At 45.5% G+C, this 20,638-nt stretch overlaps 1 protein-coding gene across 1 annotated transcript in view; it reads left to right on the top strand.

Moving 5' to 3' along the window:
- The first annotated feature begins 18,595 nt into the window (after positions 1-18,595).
- Positions 18,596-20,638, top strand: part of Aknad1 (AKNA domain containing 1) — a 33,711-nt gene continuing 31,668 nt past the window's right edge. Inside the window, exon 1 of the mRNA XM_021631646.2 lies at positions 18,596-20,218. Coding sequence (XP_021487321.1) covers positions 19,235-20,218 — 984 coding nt within the window. The 5' untranslated portion in view covers positions 18,596-19,234. The remainder of the gene's footprint in view (positions 20,219-20,638) is intronic.

The raw sequence follows: 20,638 nt of genomic DNA, 5'->3' as shown, positions 1-20,638 counted from the left end.
AGAATACTGTTTCAATTACTTGAGGCTGCTGGTGGAAGCATCTCTGAGAGGATAGAAAACTACGTTCTATGAGAATGTTTTTTACTTCTAAATTTTTTGTAATGATGTAAGTTTATTTGCGTGTGTGTGTGTGTGTGTGTGTGTGTGTCCACCTGGTGTGGGTGCTAGGAACCAAAATTGGTTAGAAAAAGTTAATCCATATCTCTAGCCCTCCCTGCCTCTTAATTTTAAATTAAAGCTTGTCTAAAAAACTGAAGCAATTTGCTTTAACCTGATTTTGGTTTGGTAGTATTTCCAACTAGCTAGGGAAAGCAAATTACCTTTAGGGAAGCCAAATTTAACCAGATTCCCCAAAACGTTTTACAGAAAAACTTCCAAAAATGTGAATTCTTTTTTTTTTTTTCCTGTCTTTTTTTGTTTTTTCAAGACAGGGTTTCTTTGTGTAGCCTTGGCTGTCCTAGACTCACTTTGTAGACCAGGCTGGCTTGAACTCACAGAGGTCTATCTGCCTCTGCCTCCCTGGGTGTTAGGCATGCACCATCGCACCCAGCTGTTTTCTCTTCTTTTCTTTTTTTGGAAATGGGAACTCTTAATCAAATTAGAATTTACACAAGGAAACATGCTAGTTTATACAAGGATCCGCAGAGGATAAATGGGCAGCAGAATCTAGCCCACACAGACTTTGAAACTGAAGTATGACATAGGTAACAAAATAAGAATGTTTGGGCTAGAGAGACAGCTCAGAGGTTAAGGGGACTGGCTGCTCTTCCAGAGGTCCTGAGTTCAATTCCCAGCACCCACATCGTACCTCACAAGTGTCTGTAACTCCAGTTCCAAGGGATCTGAGACCCTCACACCAATGCATATATAATAAAGTTAAAAAGTTATTTAAAAAAAGAATGTTTAACATATTGAAAGAGATAAAAGCATGAATCAAGGACTGAAAAGAAAACAAAGCAAAACCAAGAGCAGGAAGGTTTTTAAAAGAATCCAACAAAACTTCTACTATAACAGGGAAGCAATTGGAAATTTAAGCTCAGTGCACAGGTTTGACAAACTAAGGGATGAAAAAATGAGTCATAAGGTACAACTCAAAAAACATTTTCAAATAAAAGAGAAATGTGAAAAATAGAAGGAGATGCCCCAACACATGTCCAGTCAAAATCTAAGATGATGGGGCTGAAGACAATGGCTCAGCCCCACTTGGTGGCTTGACAACCATTCATAACTCCAGTTCCAGGGGATCTGGTGCCTTCTTCTGACTTCCTTTGGCACCAGGCATGTGCAATCCACACTCATTCAGGAAAAACACTCATGAAATGATCTAAAAGAAAAACAGCTTAATTCAAAAATGAAAGCTGGGAATGTAGCTCAGAGGCACAGTACTGGCCTGGCACGTGTCAATTCCCAACACCATAAAAAATAATAATAATAAAATGGCATAGTGGCGCATGCTTTTGGTGACAGCACTTTCCCACTCCTTGTTAAGTTGATTATCTCGGGTAGTTTGTCACAGTGACAGAAAGCTAACGAACACTGGAGTGTGTCCACTTTGCTCATAAATGGCAGAGCCAGTCTGTCTCAAGGCTATGCTTATGACATCTCTTACCAATTCAAAAGGAAGTAATAAGTAGAGGCATATGTGGCTGACAAAGCATTAATACTAAATACTTAGCATTTAAAGAACCATTATGGGATTAAGCCACCTAATATCAATAAAGAGAACAAACCAAGGGAAAAATACAGGACAGGACCAGCACTTTGCAATGGAAATCTAGTGGCCACAGTGAATCTTCACGGGCACTTCAGCCTCACCAGCTTTTAAATAATGCAAACAAAACAGCAGTGAGACGAGCTGGAGGCTGCCAGTCAGCAGATGAGGCCGAGTGCCTTTGACTCATGTGGTGCCATGTGCAAGCCCTATTGCTCAAAGGACTACTTGGCAGGGTAAGTTGCAGAGAAGAGACGCAGGAGTCTCCTATGACTATCCTGAGCCCAACTTTAAAGAGTCGGTTCCCTGTTCTTACTCCCATGTTCTCCTCTGAAGATAATTCCTCTGTTTTATGATGCTATTATCAGTCTTAATTATGGGATTGCAAATGTGCCCAGAGGTTCCATTGGACAGCATATCCTAACAAGCTAAATTATCATCATAAGGAACTCTTTCTACTCTTAGTGGTTATACACCACTTCAGATATTTGTCACGGATGCTTTCCAGACATTGGCTTTTGAACCAGCATGACCCCTGTAGGACCTTTATCTCAGAGATATAAAAAACTAAGTAAAAAAATTTTTTAATGACTAAATCTTGCTATGTGTCACTCTAGCTGAGCTGGTCCTGGCTACATAACACAGGCTGACTTTAAACTCATCAAAATCCTTATGTCTCAGCCTCCCAAGTGTTTAGGTTACGAAGATAAGCTATTATGCCCAGGTGGAAATCACTTTTAAAATATGTCTCACTTTTCAAGAATTCAGGTCTAGGCATCCTACAGACACTCTTGGCCTTCAAGTTGATGAGATTCAACCAATTGTATATTGAAATATCATGCTTATCCAGACTTGTAATTATTTCCCAGGAAATACAGTATGGACCATGTGGTGGTTTGAATGAGAATTGTCCCATAAACGCATATATTTGAATACTTGCTCCCCATGGTCCTCAGTTAGTGGAAATGTCTGGGAGGGATTTAGGAGGTGTGGCTTTGTTGGAGGAAGTTTGTCAATGAGGGTGGGCTTTGGGGGTTCAAAATCCCACGCCATTCCCACTTAGCACTTATTTTCTCTCTCCCCCCACCCCTTCTGTCCTATCTACCCTCTCTCTCTCCTCCTTCACTGCCTCCTGGTTGTTGTCTCTATGTGTAAGCTCTCAGCTACTACTTCAGCACCATGCCTGACTCCCCACCATACTCATACTGCCCATACTCATCCTCATCCTCATAGCCACATACTGCCATACCCCCACCAAAGGTGGCCTCACCGTCTGAAACTGTGAGCCCCATCTACAAGCTCTCATCTAGAAGCTGGTCCTGGTGTCATCTCACAGCAGTAGAAAAGAAGCTAAGCCAGGCTATCTGTGATGCACTGATGTTTCAGTTTCCTTTCTGTGGCCATGATAAGATACTCTGACAAAAAGCATCTTAATGGAGAAAGGGTTTAACTCACAGTTCCGGTTTACACTCTCTGACTTTGAGGAAGTCAGTGCACACATTTAAAGGAACTAGTCACATCACACCCACGGCCGAGTGTAGAGAGAAACAAATGTGTACTCAGCTCACTTGTCTACTCTTACACAGCACAGGACCCAAACCAAGGGAATTCTACCACCCACTTTCAGGCTGGCTCTTCCAGTCAATTCAGACAGTCAAGACAACACCCCTCCCCCACCGCTGTGCCCACAGGCCAACCTGATCTAAACAATCCCTGACTGATTCTATGTTTTATCAGGTTGACAATTAAAATATCATCACAGCTGAGTACTGTCTTAGCTAGGGATTATATTGCTGTGAAGAGACACCATGGCCACGGCAACTCTTATAAAGGAAAACATTTAATTGGGGCTGGCTTACAGCTTCAGAGGTTTAGTCCATTCTCATCATGGTGGCATGCAGGCAGACATGGTGCTGGAGAGGTAGCCGAGAGTTACTGGATGTAGCTTGAGCATAGGGGACCTCAAAGCCTGCCTCCACAGTGACACACTTCTTCCAACAAGGTCACACGGCTCCCTATGGGCCAAGCATTCAAACACATGAGTCTTTGAGGGCCATACCTACTCAAACCACTACAAGTACTATAGAAATGATTGAAAACTTACAGGAAGAGTGTGAGGGTTCCATGCAAATACCACACCATTTTATATAAGGGACTTAAGGTAGATTTTGGCATCCCCAGAGGTCCTAGAATCCATCCCTTGTGGACACTAAAAGACAACTATGCCAAGGTGCATAGCTGGGATTATGAAGACAATACTAGTTCTTTAAAGAGTATTTGGACAATAATAACACACTCGTATCTAAAATTCTGTTAGTTGTCTCCACTCACAACTTGTTCAGCTGCCACCACCGCCTGTGGCACAGCCATATCCCACTGGAAATGGTGAAAGTCATGAGGCCAGCACAGCTGTTTGACGAAGTTCCAGCAACGCTGAGTCAAATGCTATGATCGCTGTTATTCTGTTTCTCACTTTTAGGTTTTGGTCTTTGCTTGTTCAGTTCTTGGGGCTTTCTGAATTGTGATTCATTTTATGTCTTTTCTCGAGAAAATTATGTCTGAGTCTTTTTAGGAAAGTCCTAAACTTACTATCCTTCATTATCTTAGGGAAGTAACTTTGTCTGGCCCTATTTGTCTTCCTTATGCCCTGGAGATCATGATAAATAAGCACCAAACTAGGAATTTCTAAATGAGGCCATGACTCCAGGAATCTTCTTGGAGATTCCACCCCTAAACAAATTCAAACAGTATAATTGGTGCAGAGTAAACAGACAATGGACTAACTCTGACTGGAGAGGAGAATTAGCAACAGATTCGGGGCCTCCTTTTACAATATACTTCGAGCTCTCTGAAAATGTAGTTTAAAGATAGGGGCTCATACACGGCCCACCCTTGGAGGAGTAGAGCTCAGTGAGATAGACTCTCTAAAACAGCCTTTTCCTACTTTACAGCATAGATGATGAAACGACATAACAGAAGACGTGAGATGTTCCAGGTAGGGCTGAGCATTCAAGTTAGTTTTTCTCGGCACTTTGAGCAGTTATGAGCGTCTGTATTAACCACTGCTGCTGCAAAATGAAGCTAAAAAGCAGTACTATACGGGTACAAATATTAAGTATTTGGAAGGCTGTTTAATATGCACAACACTTCGATTCAGCACAATAACAGTATCTCCCCCACTAGGGCGTACGACATCCTCAGCCACAGACTTTGGCTAGCTCTACTGTGCCACAGGCATTAACTCCTTCCTATGGCGTGAGCCTCAAGTCAGAAAGAGGTGGGGCACCCACTGATCAGAAAATGTATTTATTGAGTAACCACACTTGTTAGTCATTGAAGAGACTAAATGCTCTACTCATCTCATTAATCCCCACACAACCCTCTCTCCCCGTTCTGTGGATGAGGAGAAACTGTTCCTATCCCTTAGACAACTTACCAAGGTCTGAAATAAGACAGAGTTTTTATTGTTGTTTTGTTTTCAAACATCTCTCACATGTATTCATCCAGAAGACAATTTGCAGGAGTCACTTCTCCCCCTTTACCTTGAGCGTCCTGGGGCTCAAACTCAGATCCTCAAGCTTGACAGCAAGCCTCCTACCCACTGAACCACCTGTCAAGTCCTGTTTCATTTTGTTTGAGACAGAGGTTTGTGTTTCTCTGGATAGCCTCGAACTCGCCACGTAGCTGATGATGATCTTGAACTTCTGTTCTTTGTTATACCTCCCCAGTGCTCCCAAGTGTGCACTGTGGTGAGCTGAGGATTCAACCCAGAGCGTCACGGACGCTAAGCAACCATCCTACCAATGGAGCTACACCCTCAGCGCCCAGCACGTTTTTGGAACTAGTGCCCTTCCATTTTCCTCAAGCACATGAGTGGATCTTCTCCACACACCCCTTCCTCCCAACTCTCAGCTCTCACTCTCCTCCCTCCTCTTCCCCATCACTCTTTTTTTTATCACATGGCATGATAAAAGTCAGTGCAGAGATACCGAGTGTTTGAAGGCTTACAGCAGAGGTCCCTGCCCTGCTGTGGGGATGAGAGAAGGTTCTAGGTAAGCGACATGCTAAGAGAATAGGAAGAAACAAGTAGGAGGGATACCAGGAGGAAAGTGGGGCAGATGCCTCGCGGAGTGAATGGCCTAAGGAAAAGGCCCACAAGAGGGTAGGGGACAATGTGTTTGAGAAAGGGCAGGCGGGGGGGGGGGGGCTGAGAAAGAGTAAGCTTGAAAAGTAACTCTTTGGGGAGCTACATCATCATCATCATCATCACACACTGCACCCACACTCACCTGAACTACCCAGGAAGAGATTAAATTGTGATCTTTCCTTAGCGACAGGTGGGCTTTCTTTTTGGATGAACCCTTTCTTGCACAGGACTGTCCTGTGCCTTGCTTGTAACCCAGTCTGCAGGTATCAAATGCCAGCCCTTATGCTCCATTTCCTGAAGCCTCTGGGTCTGACCTGCCTTCCTTCTGAGTGCCAGTTGCTCTGACTTGGGCTGCAGGAGGATAACTGCATCAGCTTTGTAAGCACTTCTGTTCCTTCATCCGATGACCTTTAAACCCCTCTTTACCAGATTTACCACACTGACGGTTACAGCGTTTGCCAGCTCCAGTTCTATAAAATAAGTGTTGGCTCTCTGCCACATCGCCCAGGTTGGCAGAACAACCCTAACAGTGACAGGGATGAAGTGAAAGACTTAGTTTATAAGAGGGCGAGGAAGGTATAACTGAGGAGGCTCAGGTGGCGAGGGGGGAGTGGTAGGTGGGAGTAAGGGCCACTCACCCAACTAAAGGACCAGGAGGAAGGGCTTTCCCAGCAGCATATTAAAAAAAACCATGAGGGTTCTAAAGCACCAAGTGAGCACGGGTACACGGAGGCTCAGGATTGCTGAAGCTCTTCTGTCGAGGGGGTGTGGCCAGAGGGCGGGTGGGAGGAGTCAGCAGCCTTAGGCCACAAAGGGGCTCCTATTTGCTGCTATTGAGTTTTCACTGTGTGGGAAATAAACTCTCAACTCGTCATTCTTCTTGAGACAGCCACCTCTGAATGAGGTATTCGAGCTTTATAGATCAGGTTACTCTGATGCGATGCGTGTTCCTTTGCCGGTTCTCATTCATGAAGCTCCTGCGTGCCTTGGAGGATTTTAATGTTGTAGGGATTTGTTTGTTTGTTTGTTTGTGGAATTGAACTTAGGGCATCGTGCTTGCAAGGCAAACACTCCACCATTGAGGTACAACTACAGCCCCCTCCACCTTTTTTTTTTTAAGCGAGAGGTATCCCATGAAGCCCAGACTGGCTATAAACAAGAAGCTATGTAGCTCAGGATAACCTCTCTCTCTCCCAAGTGCCAGGATTACAGGTATGTACCACCATGGCCACTTTATATAGTACTGGGGATTGAATCCAGGACTTGGGGGCGGGGGGAGTATTTTAATTCTGTGTTCATGTGATGGAACTTGGGGTATGTTCACATGAATGAGGGTTCCCTCAGAGGGCAGAGGCATCAGCTCTCCGGGGAATGACAGGTGGTTGAGAGCCACCTGGCATGTGTGCTAAGACACAGATCCCCCAAAAAGCAACCCAAGCTTTTAACCTTTAAGTCATCTTTCTGCAGCCCTGAATCCAGGGCTTTGTGCATGCCAGACAAGCACATTAACAACTGGACTATATTCCCAGCCCACACTGTGTTATTTTTTTAGCAGCTTCCTGGAACTGGAGTAGCCAGCATATAATAAGCAATATTCATTTAAAGGCACAACTTGGCAGGTTCTGAGCAAGCTCGGCCCACCCGATGTCAGCTTTTCTGTATCGGTGTCTGTCTTTCATTCCTGTGTCATCCAGTCCAGTTCCCAGGACTCGATCCTGCAAGACTCTGCCAGGAATCGTTTGAAATCTGGCTGTCTCTACCATTTTACAAAGGAGGAAAAGAAGAATCAGGGAAGTTAGGTAACTTTCGAGGAATTGTAAAGCTAGAAAGTGCTAACAGGGCTGGGTGGTGGTGGTGGCCCAAGCCTTTAATCCAAGTACTCAGGAGGCAGATGCAGGCAGAGCTCTGAGTTTGAGGCCAGCCTGGTCTAAGAGTGAGAGAGAGACAGAGGTTGCAGGGAAACCCTGTCTCAAAAACAAAAACAACAAAAAAACCAACCAACCAATACTAAAAAAAAGAAAGAAAGCGCTACCCCAGAGCCTGTCTTCCTTGAACAGTGTTCTTGGCAATTGTGATGTCTTGAGTGAGGAAGAATTGATCTTTTATAAACTGATATGTACACTAATTGAAGCCCAGACATCATCAGGCTCCTTTCACTCCTGTGAGCAATGAAGGCAGCACAGACCGTCAAGAGGGAGGTCTTCCAGGTATAGGAATAGAGGCTAAGGATGGAGAGCTGAGGCAACCTTTCATGGGTCCACTGGAAAACAGGTGTGCATGTGTAAAGACAGACACCTGGTCAGATCAAGCTAGGTCAGAGTGGCTATCTGTGGCCTAGTAACATGCAAAGGGACCCTTCCCTCCTCCTCCTCCTCCTCCTACTCCTCCTCCTACTCCTCCTTCCTCTTCCTCGTTTTCATCTTCCTCCTTCTCTTCCTCCTCTTTGTCCACTTCCTCCTCCTCCTCTTCCTCCTCCTCCTCCTCCTCCTCCTCCTTCTCTTCTTCTTCTTTCCTTTTTGAGACAGGGCTTCATTGTGGTCCCAAACTGTTCAGAAAAGCAGATTCATTTTCATTCAGTCTCCATGTGTATGAAAATACAGCTCCAGGGCCGGAGAGCTGCCTTAGGGGTTAAGAGAATTTGCTGTTCTTTCGGAGGACCCAGGATCCTCTGAATTCCCAACTCCTATATCAGGTGGATCACAACCATATGAAACTCCAGTTTCAAGACCTTAAGCCTTCTTCTAGCTTCCAAGGGCACTGCGTGCAGGTATACACACTCAGTACACACACACACACACACACACACACACACACACACACACATACACACCTCAACAGGTAAGTTTGAGGGCTGGAGATACAGCTCAGTGGTTAATAGTACTGACTGCTCTTCCAGAGGACCAGGATTTGATTCCCAGAATCCACATGGTGGCTTACAACCATCTGTAACTTCAGTTCCAGGGGCCCCAATACCTTCTGACTGCTATAGGCATACATGTGCAAGAAAAACTCCCCATACACATAAAATAAAGCAATAATGAAAATTAAGGTAGAGCTTCAGGCTGGGCATAATGTGACACACTTTTATTCTCAGCACTCAGGAGGCAGAGGCAGGTAGATATCTGTTTGAGGCCAGCCTGGTCTACCTAGTAAGTACCAGGACAGCCAGGGCTACATAGTGAGACCCTGTTTTGAAAAAGAAAACAAAACAAAACAAAGATACAGCTTCATTAGGTCACCAAGACAACTCTCTTCTGGGAGGTTTGCTGTGTCTAAAAAGTCGTCTCATTCCTTTTTATATTTCTGTGCTAGTTCGGGGCTGGAGCTGTGGCCCATGTGGCTTGCTTAGTGTACATAAACTCCTAGGTGTGATTCCTAGTGCCTGAAATCCCAACCCTCTCTGGGCGAAGGCAGGAGGATCAAGAGTTCAAGTTCTCTTCCATAGGGAGTCTGAGACCAGTGTAGGACACATGAAACCCTGTCTCAGAACAGTTTACAACTGTAATTTTAAAACGTAAACCCCAGCTGATCACAGATGTGTTCAGCACCTACGACAGGATAGTCTAACAAAGGTGAGCACGCAGGTCATCTCTGCCTAGGGCTGCGAGTCATGTGTTTTCCCTTTCTGTTAACCCATACCGTTTACCCTTGATCATTTTCATATCGATTTGTGTGATCTTCATCCTACAATACTAGAAAATAGCAGGAAGTGTGGCCAAGGAGGCAGGTTCGTGTCTTCTTTTTCTTACACGCTGTCCCAAGCACATTGCCTCTGCCTGTTGACTTTCTCTCCAAATTATTTCAGGTGTATTAGACACTGTTTAGCTTTTCCCTAAAATTTTCATCTGCACTGGACACAGACTTGGTTTCTCCCCCCCAAATCATTTCATATGTATTAGACACACACGTGTTTGATTTCTCCCCTGTTATTTCGTATGTATTAAACAGCTACTTCTTTAAGCCTGACACTCAAAGCTCTTTTCCACCTTCAGACCTTACACGCTTGCCACCTCAGCCCAGAACATTCTGTCTCTTTGCATAGCTGACTTTCAGTTTGGCAGGTCCCTCCAGCTCCAGCCTGAAATGCTTGTCCTCTGAGAACTCTTTCCTGCCTCATCAATCACAAGAAAACCCTTTCTCTCTTTCTAATATTACTTCTCCCTTTTTCTAACCTACTCCACACGGCACTTGTCACCACTCACAGTAACAGGCAATACTCTAAGCATCATATGTAATGATGGATGTTTGAAAACAGATTACAACCGTATCAGGCACAGAGCCAGATGGTAAGAGATTTGGAGTTGTTTGTTTGTTTGTTTGTTAAGATAAGGTTCAATGTGCCCCAGGCTGACCCTTAAGTTGATCTATATATAGCCCAGGATAACCTTGAACTCTTGGTCCTTTTGCCTTTACCCCTTGAATGTGGAGACTACCTGTTCATGCTACCTTGCTCATTTTAGGCCGGGGAACAATGCATGCCAGGTAAGCGTTCTAACAGTACCCTAGCACATTTGTGCTGACTGCGTAAATGGTTGATTTTTGTTTCTGCAGATGGGACTTCGCCATGCAGCCCTGGCTGGTCTGGAACTTGCTATGTAGAAGGGGCTAGTTTCAAGCTTGTGACCCTCCCTCCTCTTCCTCCTGAGCGCTGGCACTGTAGTCCTTTGTCCCTCTCTCTCAGGCCTTTCAGATAGCCCAGTAGGTAAAGGTACTTGCATCAAGCCTGCAGTAGGTCTCAGGGACCAAACCCAAGTCTCCAGGCTTAGGCAGAATGTGCCATTACCCGCTGAACCATCTCATTGGCCCAGGAATTATTACATGATACTTCTTTAAAATTGAGGTGTTTAAAAATCTTATTAAGAAGGCTGGGGAGATGGATCAGTCAATAAAAGCACTTGCTTTGCAAATGTGAGTCTCTAAATTCAGATCCCCAGAGCCCGCTTAAAAGGCCAAGCAGAGTGACTAACACCTCTGAGCCCCGTCATGGTGAGATTCGAAGTAGAGTCTGGCCCATGTGGCGAAGCTCCAGGCCAGGGACAGACTCTCTCAAACCCAGGCGGGAGGTTGTGCCGTAGCTTTCACACATCCCCCTGCACCCACCCACACACCCCCTCACACAAATGTACACCCCAGACACACAGAACAAATTTATCATGAGAGCCGTTTCAGAAAAATCTACCGTTTTCCAAGTGTTCCTTGAGCACGGCCAAGGTCAATGGATTTTGGTGCAGGTTAGACCGTCTAGGATGACAACAGGGCTCAGGAAAACTAGACTGAAAAACAAAACAAAACCCAAAGAGAAGGTGTTTCTCCAAATGCTGGTTTGCTCAGTTTCAAAGACTTTTAAAATAGTCTCTAGACAAATTATCTGCAACAGCTGGTCAGCACACTCATGCCCACTCCCGGGAGAACCGTGGCCCTAAGCCTGACTATAAATAATACATCCGCCTAGCTCTCAGAGGGAGGATTGGAGTGATCTGTTGCTCCGGTGCAGTTTCCCTGCTGTCACTCCACAATGACCAGAGGAAGCTGGGCCACGGCACAGAATGAGCTACGGTTACCGCCATAGACACGGCCTCTGTGGGCAGCCCAGAGGGCTGAGATCCAGCGAGCGGATAGGATTACCAGCTCGGAATCCAATCCGAGGCAGCCCTCACGGAGGAGGTCTGCATCACATTACCTCTGCAGATATTGTAATTTAGAAACAACGTAGACAGGATATTAAAAAAAAATCCCTGAATATCCGACCCTTGGGTGTGGTTTAGGATTTATTTTGAGCCAACTGCCTTTTTCCCCCCTCCTCATGAATAAATAGAAAGCCACAGCTAGAAATGGAGGCGGAGAACGTAGGGATCAAGAGGGAAACCACGTGTTTTTCTGACCGCTCCTACGGCAAAGAGAAAGAGCTTAGGCTGCCCTAGATGTCCCCTGTGACTTTTCCCGTTGCTCCAGGGGACCCAGGAGAAGCCGCACGCCGCAGTTTTGAAGGGTCCTTTTGTTCTGCCCGGGATTGAAAGGAATAACATGCGATTTCCAGTTCAAGGCTGGCTCCTCTGCGCTGCAAGACTGTTCACTGCAGGATGCAGTCAAGGAGACAGCAACATGTGGGTCTCTCTGGCTGCCGCCCCGTTTCACCTCTTGGTGGTGAAGATCTCGTTGCTTCGGCTGAGGACGGAGCAGCACGTTACTTTGTGCAGAACAAAACGTGACGGGTCAGGTCTTCAAGGCTTCTGGCTCGATGCCAGCCACATGCTAAAGGACAGTGTAGGAAGGAGCAGGGGGGCACGGCCCCATCCCGGCCCCAGCAGTTAGGTCTCACTGTCCTGTCAGTCGGCACAGCTGATCTCAGAATTGAGGGAGAGCGAAGTAGACAGTGAGGGTGAGCAGAAGTTATCCTGGATTTCTCTGCCACAGCCGGGTCAGAGGCACCTTCCCACCACCCGGGTCACAGAACATGGAATGGGCGGTACTGGCGTCAAAAGATGGCCACGGAGCAGGAAGGGGTGGTGCAGGGCCATATTTCCAGCCGTGAAGGAGGCCGGACAGGAGGATCACAAGCTCAGGGTGGTCCTAGGCTGCAAAATGAGTCCCAGGCCAGCGGGGCAACTTACTGAGACCCTGTCTCAAAAAAAAATAGAATGGGGGCTGGGGTTCTGCTTTATGAGTAAAGTGCTGGCTAGGTATACATGAAGACCGACATTCTATCCATGGCATAAATTTGGCATGATGAGACACACTTGTAATCCCACAACTCATGAGGTGGGGACAGGATGTACTGGCTAGTTTTATGTCAACTTGATAAAAGCCAGAGTCATTTTGGAAGAGGAAACCCCAGTTGAGAAGATGCTGCCCTAGGTTGTCCTGTAGGCAAGCCTGTGGCATGTTCTCATAATTAAGAAGGGCCCAGCTCAACATGGGTGTCTTGGTGACTGTTCTGTTCCTGTGATGAAACATCATGATCAAGGCGACTTATAAAAGAAAGCATTTATTTGGGGGCTTGCTTACTGTTTCAGAGGGCGAGTCCATGACTGTCATGGAGGGGAGCATGGTAACAGGCAGGCAGGCAGACAGGTGTGGGGCTTGGCATAGGCTTTTAAAACCTCAAAGTCCACCCCCAATGACACACCTCCCCCAACAAGGCCACACCTCCTCATCCTTCCTAAACTAGTCCACCAATGAGGTATCAAGAATTCAAACATGTGAGCCTATGGGGGTCATTCTCATTCAAGACACCACAGTTGGCAGTGCCATCCCTGTGATACTGGTCCTGGGTACTTTAAGGAAACAGGCAGAACAAGCCACTAGGAGCAAGCCAGTGAGCAGCATCCCTCTGTGGACTCTGTAGTTCCTGCCTTGAGTCCCTGTCCCAACTTCCCTCACTGTTGGAGTGTGACCTAATAATTGTAACATCAAATGAGCCCTTTTTCCCCAAGTTTCTTTTGGTCATGGTGTTTTATCACATCAGTAGCAACTCTAATACAGAAATGGGTACCAGGAGTGGAGTATTGCTGACAGACCTGATCATGTTTGGGAAGGATTAGGAAAGGATATTGGAACTTTGGGCTGGAAAAATCATCGAATGTTCAGAGCTTAATGAGCTATTGTGGGAGCTTGGAAGACAATGCTGAGGGAAATGCAAATGATAGAGGTTTGGCTTTCAAAGTTTCAGAAGGAAATAAGACTTAGTCAGGGCTGTTAAGAATCTGTGGTTCTGGTGAGCTGGGACAGGAAAAAAGTGGCTGTGATTATAAGAGACTAGAACCCGATATGAAACCTTGCTTTGCTGGGACAATTGATGCTATTCAGTTGGAGCTAAGAAATCAGTGGTGATTAAGAACTAGACCAGCATCACTAAGGGTTATAAATCTGGGAGTGTTTACTAAGCGTCATCACACAGAAGCTGTGGTCTAGAGGAGGTCAAGACGGTGTCTCATGCTGGCAGCCAAAGTTGGTAATGTGTGAGAATTACTTGGAGGTACTTTAAAGAAGAAAGAGGTGGTCATGGAAAGCAACTGAGACTTAGAACCATGAGGCAGGGTCCGAGTTTCTGTAGGGTGCCCAGGAGAAAGTATGGGTGAAGGTGGAGCCAGTTTTAGCCGAGTCCCCAGCATTTTGGAGATTCCAGTGTTCTGGGATAAGCACAGCATCAGCTGTAGGAGAGCTGGCCTGAGACTGCAGGACAAGCTATGTGTAACGAAAATGGCAGAGCTGGAGAAAAGGAGCCCTTTAGTGCCCAGAGGATTGTCACTAGATCCTAGATATCAAGCATGGACCTTTTTATGCCACTGAACTCTGGTTTTGCTTTGATTGTTACTATGACCTGATTATGTTCTCATGAAATAATAAACTATTCAGCCAGCTAGGCAGTAGTGGCTCACGCCTTTAATCTCAGCACTTGGGAGGCAGAGGTAGGCAGATCTCTGAGTTTGAGGACAACCTCATCTACAGAGCAAGTTCTAGGACAGCCAAGGCTACACAGAGAAACCTTGTTGGGGGAAAAAGAAAAGGAGGAGGAGGAGAAAGAGGAGGAGAAGAAGAGGAAGAAGAGGAGATAAAAGAGGAGGATGAGCAGAAGAAAAAGAAAAAAGAGAAACAACTATTTCACTGCGAATTCTTAGGAGAATATATTTTGGAGCCTGCATATTGTAGAGAGCTTTGAACCTTGAAAGATGTTTTAAAATATTGAACTTCTAAAGTGTTTGAATTTTTAAAGACCATTGGGATGTTTAGAATATGTTTTATATTGTGCTATTGATTGATATGACATCTTGGGGACAAGGGAAGTTTATGGTTTAAGAGTGATGCTTTTTGGGGGACAAGCTAACAAGCTGTCAATTGAGCTGGCTAGTTTTATGTTAATGCAACACAATCCAGAGTCATCTTGGAAAAGAGAGTGGAGGCAATTTAAAATGCCTCCACTATATTGGCCTGTGGGCAAGCCTGTGGTGCATTTTCTTGATGGGTGATTAATGTCGGAGAGCCTAGATCACTCACATGCCACTCCTGGTCCTGGTGGCTATGAAAAACAAAACAAAACAAAAAAGGTAGTCTGAACAAGCCATGAGGAGCAAGTCATTAAGCAGTGTTCCTCCATGGCCCCTGTTTCAGCTCCTACCTCAGGCCTTGAGTTCCTGTCCTGATTTCCCTCAGTGACAGAGTGTGACCTGAAGAGCTGAGAGATGAAATAAACCCTTTCCTCCCCAAGTTGTTTCTGGTCATGATGTTTTTATCACAGCAACAGAAACTCTAACAAAGGCACAAGAGAATCAGAAGCTCAGGGCCTCAGCTATGAAGGCTAGGCATGGAGCTCAGTGGTGGGAAACTTGCCTAACATATATGAGGCCCTTGCTTCAATCCCCAGGGACTTCAAAAGCCAAACCAAAACAATCCATGACCCAGTGATGGAAATAGTCCTTCCATGATGCGAGGTTGTGTTATCATTGCACTGACCTAGTAAACAGGAGAAATGCCACCTGCCAGCCGGAAACAACGCTGACGGACCTTTCCCCTATGCTAAGTGCCCCCTACAAATAGATAGCACCTTTGATTCCTCAGAACCCAGTTACCCCTGCCCGCCATCATCTCTACCACAGGCAACAGTTCCGATTTTAGGATGTCGCGAACCATAGGGGAAGAGCTATCGACATAGAGGGCACTTGCTCTGCTCAGGGTGGGACTAAGGTGTTCGGACGGGCTGGGGCACTAGGGCTCCTGTTCCACAGAGTGTCTATGAGCCACCTCTGAGCACACAATGCTCGGTCACCCACAGGGGCAGGCAGCTTCTGACCGGAATCTCTCAGAAGACACCCGTAGATTCCAAGACTCAGCTGGCTGTTATCAGGAAGATGCTCCCGTTCTTTCCAGCCATCTGTAAGGGCTCATTGTGATGCTAAAGCGAAGGATGAGGGCTGCCTTTTTCATGATGTTTTGGATGTATAGCGGGGAAACAGTAGTAGTTCTGAAGCTGCTTTTTTTTTCCCCCTGAGTGTAATGAGAGAATTCCCTGGGCTTATCTTTGTGAGGTCTTCCCTTTGCTTTAGACAAAATTGTGTGTGTGTGTGTGTGTGTGTGTATGTGTGTGTGAAAGAGAGAGAGAGAGAGATCTGTGTGACTGTGGCTGTGTTGTAACACACCACGTGTGTGGTGGTCAAAGGACAACTTTTAGCAGTTGGTTTTCTCCTCCTTCCTGTGGTTCCCAGAGTCTATCTATCTATCTATCTACCTACCTAATCTATCGAGCTAGAGACATAGACTATGTAGCCCTGGCTGTCCTGGAACTTACTATATAGACCAGGCTGGCCTGGAACTCACGGAGATGCGCCTGCCAATGCTTCTGCTGCGATTAAAGGTGTGTGTCAGCACACCTGGCGATCTTCCATTTTTAAGCTTGTGCTTGCCCCACTCTTGCTGTGACTCACACATCACATGTCTTATTCCTGCCTTTATCTAGAAGCCTGGTTGGTGAACTAGGCCGTCTCATTCCTTTTTCAGAAGAAAAACAGACTCAGAAAAGTTATATAAAAACCAAGCACAGGGACACATGCCTATATACTCAGGAGGCTGAAGCAGAAGGACCACGTAAGCCCAGGAGTTTGAGGCCTGCTGGATATAGGGAGTTCTTATCCTAGAACAACAACAGAAAAGGTCGGAGAGGAGGAGGAAGGGGAGGAGAGAAAAGCCGAATGACTGTCTAGATGCCATGCAGCTAATGAGTGGAGGCGCAGGAACCAAATCCAGGGTGGACTCCCGCTTTGTCCTTGTCTCTCCTGGGAAACTTTTCCTCCTGCCCTTCAACTTGGGTGTGAGTGACCCATAATTGTGCTCACACAGACATGCCTTCCCCATTCCGTAGCAAGCATCGACCTCTGCACAAATGACGTAAAGCAATCCTGTGGAGAATTGCTCTTCCTTCCCCTCTCCAAAGCAGTTTTCACTCTAGAAATCTGGGCTCTGTAATGCTGGCGTGCAACTACAAATGAAGGTTTTCGTTTGATGCTTCCCAGATGTCCCAGGGTTTGTGTTCCTCTTTCCTTGGGGAGCTTATTTCAATTTTTTTCTTCATCAAACATATTATTTTAGCTCTTGAGGTTAACTAATAAATCCCAAGCTCTTAGACACAAGAATTTGGGTGAAGAAGGACCTCAAAGATCTGTTCACCTAACCGCATCATCAGATGAGTGGGGCCAGCCAGTGGCTGTGGTCTTCCTGTGTCAGCAGGGCTCAGAACCTGGCTGGGGTTCTTGGGGAGCCATTGCCCCGTCACCCCACCTAAAAGCTGGCATGGCTTTATTACTTCAGAGGTACTGTTCACCAACAAGAAGAGGGTCTTCTGAATGAACGTTGTGGCTTTTCTTTAGCAAAAAGAATTTGTACCCAAGGATAGCCAGCTGTGCCCTGACCATTTTCAGAAATATCCCTGAGACATTTGGCCACTGCCACCCTGCCCTCTGGGCTGGGGCAGCTGCTAGGGACCTGCTGAGGCAAAGCCTCACTGGCAAACCTCCTCCGTGGGTCCTAGTAGAAGAGGGATGTTTGCGTGTCATTTAGGTGTTCAAACCTCCCCTGGGCATATTTCTGTCAATCCTTCTATACTAGTGGTCCTCAACCTTCCTAAAGCTTTGACCCTTTAATACAGTTCCTCGTGTTGTGGTGACCCCCAACCATAAAATTATTTTTGTTGCTACTTTATAACTGTAATTTTGCTACTGTTAGAAAGTATAAAGTAAATATCTGATATACGGGATATTTGATATGCTACCCCAAGGGTCATGAGCCACAGGTTGAGAACCATTGTTCTATGCTCTTCTAAGAAATACAAGAGGAAACCGATGGATGACAGCAAAGGGGAAAGAACCCTGAGGCAGATGTAGGGCGAAACAATCGAGGCACAGGAAGTACTTGATCTCATTCATATGCAGAATCCAAGAAAGCTAATTTGAGGCAGGAGATGGCTCAGGTCTGTAAAGGACTTGGTGCACTGCATGAGAACTTGACTTCAATCCCCCACATGCATATAAGAAGCCAGACATGCTGTAGCGTGCCTTTAGTACCAGGGCTGAGGAAACACAGACAGGAGGATCCTTGCGGCTTATTGGCCAGCCCGTCTAGTGAAAATGTAAGCACCAGGTTTGGTGAGAGAGACCCTGTCTCAAAAAACAGGATGGAGAGTAAGGAAGACATGCAAAGTTGACCTCGTGCCTTTGCATGCATATGCATACACATGCATGTGTGAGCATCCCTGCACACAAACATATACTCACACAATCAGCAGAACACATTAACAAGCTGATCCTATAGAACTGGAGAGCAAAATGACAGATAGCAGCATTATAACAGGGATGGGGAGGACGCGGTCAATGGCTACAAAGTTAGGCTAGGAGGAATATGTCCTGATATTACTGATACGCTATTGAACAATGAGGTGCTTAACAATGGTAAATATTTCAGAATAGAAGAGGAGACTGTTAGTATTTGACTACAAAAAATAATGCATGTTCAAGGTGATAAATAGTTTCTCATGGGCCCAGTGTGGTGGCACAGGACTTTAATCCCATCACTCGGGAGGCAAAGGCAGGGAGATCTCCAAGTCCAAGCCCAACCTAGTTTTAACATAGTGAGTTCCAGGTCAGTCAGAGCTACACAGTGAGGCCCTGTATATTTTTTTAATGCTATTACTTTATATATGTATGTATGTGTGTATATCAAAACACCACATTGTACACCATAAATATTTACAATTATTATGTGTCGATTAGAAAATAAAGTACCACTTTACAAAAGGCAACAGAATGGAGATCTTGACTTGCCACGTTTGAGCTGAGCTAGCCTCCAGCATCACGTGACTCAGAGCCGCCAGTGATGTCTGACAAGTGATGGCCTTGGCACACTTTCAACAGCCTTTTACTTGTGTTTCAAGCTTTCACTCTGAGAGAAAGAATTCCCCATTTGATCTTCAAGGCTGAGAAGCAATGAGAACAAACGCCAAATAGTATCTCTCTCTCTCAGGAGAGAAAGATGTGGTCATTAAGTACAGACCATACCTCCTCAAAATTTTAATGGATAAAAATTACAACTCTTCCACCATTCTTTTTCTCAGCAGTAGTCAGGATGAGTTATATCCTTTGGCTGGGCTTTCTGCTTTCAGGTTTGCAATTGAATTTCTCTAAATGAAAAACATGTTTCTGTTCCACTAAAGAAGCCAGAATGAGCATAGCTTCATACATTATTCTGATGTTTGCTAACGAAGCTGTTTTCTCTTCTTATAGCATAGAACACACAGTGCAGACATTCAATGAAAACCAGACAGCGTCATATTGTGACCATTAAGAAGGCCAAGGCCAGGCAGCAGAGGACCACAGACATCAGCCCGCACCATCATGGACGAAGCTGACTTTTCAGAAGATGCAACGTACAAAGAACAGGAAGACTTGCCTTATGATGGGGACCTCCCCCAGACAAAGGCATGCACTTCTTACAGCTTTACCTGGACGAACGACCCACTTTCTGTCTCAGAAGAAGTTGTTCTTGCTGGAGGAGACCTTCAGGATACGGCTGCTCTCCATGAGATGTGCCATCACACAGCTCTGGATGCGGCTTGGGATAAGATGCCTGGATATGTTGTCAGCAACAGACGAGATAAAGATAAACTACGCACCTTGGCTTCTCCTGCTTCAGCTAGTGAAGGAGTTACCTCAAATTCACACATTTCGGATATTTTACTCCATTATCTTTCCAGGGAGCAGTTCCCAAGAGATCAAGGCGGTGACTGCAAAACTCTCCCAGAGACCTTGAATACTGACAGTCTTGATGATGTAGCTCTTTTTACAACTATCATTTCACATTATGCAAAGAATTATTGTCTCCCAGAATTCACTGACCAGTTCGGTCCCCAAAGTGGTGCAGAAAATAGCAACAAGCCCAGATGTCCTCCAGGCACACCAGGAAAAAACACTTGTCCCTTAGAAAAACCAGTGACTGCTAGGCAGAGCAACCATCTAGAAGATATAAGCTTTCTAAGTAGAACTAAGCGTCCAGGCGATAAACATAAAAACTGCCTGGGGCAAATATCCCATAGACAGATGACTGAAAAAGCAAATTCAGGCAACCAGTTCAAACATGGCCAAGGTCAAGTGCACGACCCTCTCCCAGATTTTTCTAAGGTCATTCCCAAAGTGAAAATCGCTAGAAATACCGTAACTAATAAACCATTTACAATAGCTAACCAAGCCAGCTTTTCTCCTAGGTTGAGAAATAAATCAACAGTTGTGCAAGATAGTTTAGGAATCACGTCTGGGTCAAACTGTGTTGAAAAACAACCAGAGCAAAAACAGAAATGTACTGAACCTTCGCAACAAACACAGGTAAATGAGCAATGCCAATACTGACCCAGGGAGGGCGTCCCAGAGTGGGTTTGTACACAGAGCTTGGCTGTAGTTCAGAGGTTTTGTTAGGCCTCTGGGTTATTCTGGGCAAGTGAAATGACCTCTCAGAAGCTAAGTGATGACTCCATGGAAAGAATCGGAAGCTGGGTACAACTCAAATTCCTCAAAACTCTCCCAATGTATTTTTTTTTTCTACTTTGTTTTTTTATTATTATTTCTAGTCCTGGCTGACCTGGAACTCAAAATATAGACTAGGCTGGCCTTGAACCCACAGAGATCCACTTGCCTCCAGGCCTCTCAAGCGCTGGGATTAAAGTTATGTGTCACTCCACCATGCCCGGCCTCCAATATATTTTTTAACTTCATCTAGAATTTTTTAAAATTTTATTTATTTTTATT

This window comes from Meriones unguiculatus, chromosome 10 (genome assembly GCF_030254825.1).
Source record: "Meriones unguiculatus strain TT.TT164.6M chromosome 10, Bangor_MerUng_6.1, whole genome shotgun sequence".
Lineage (NCBI taxonomy): Eukaryota > Metazoa > Chordata > Mammalia > Rodentia > Muridae > Meriones > Meriones unguiculatus.
Note: the sequence above shows the minus strand (reverse complement) of the source record. Positions and strands in the feature narration are given on the sequence as shown.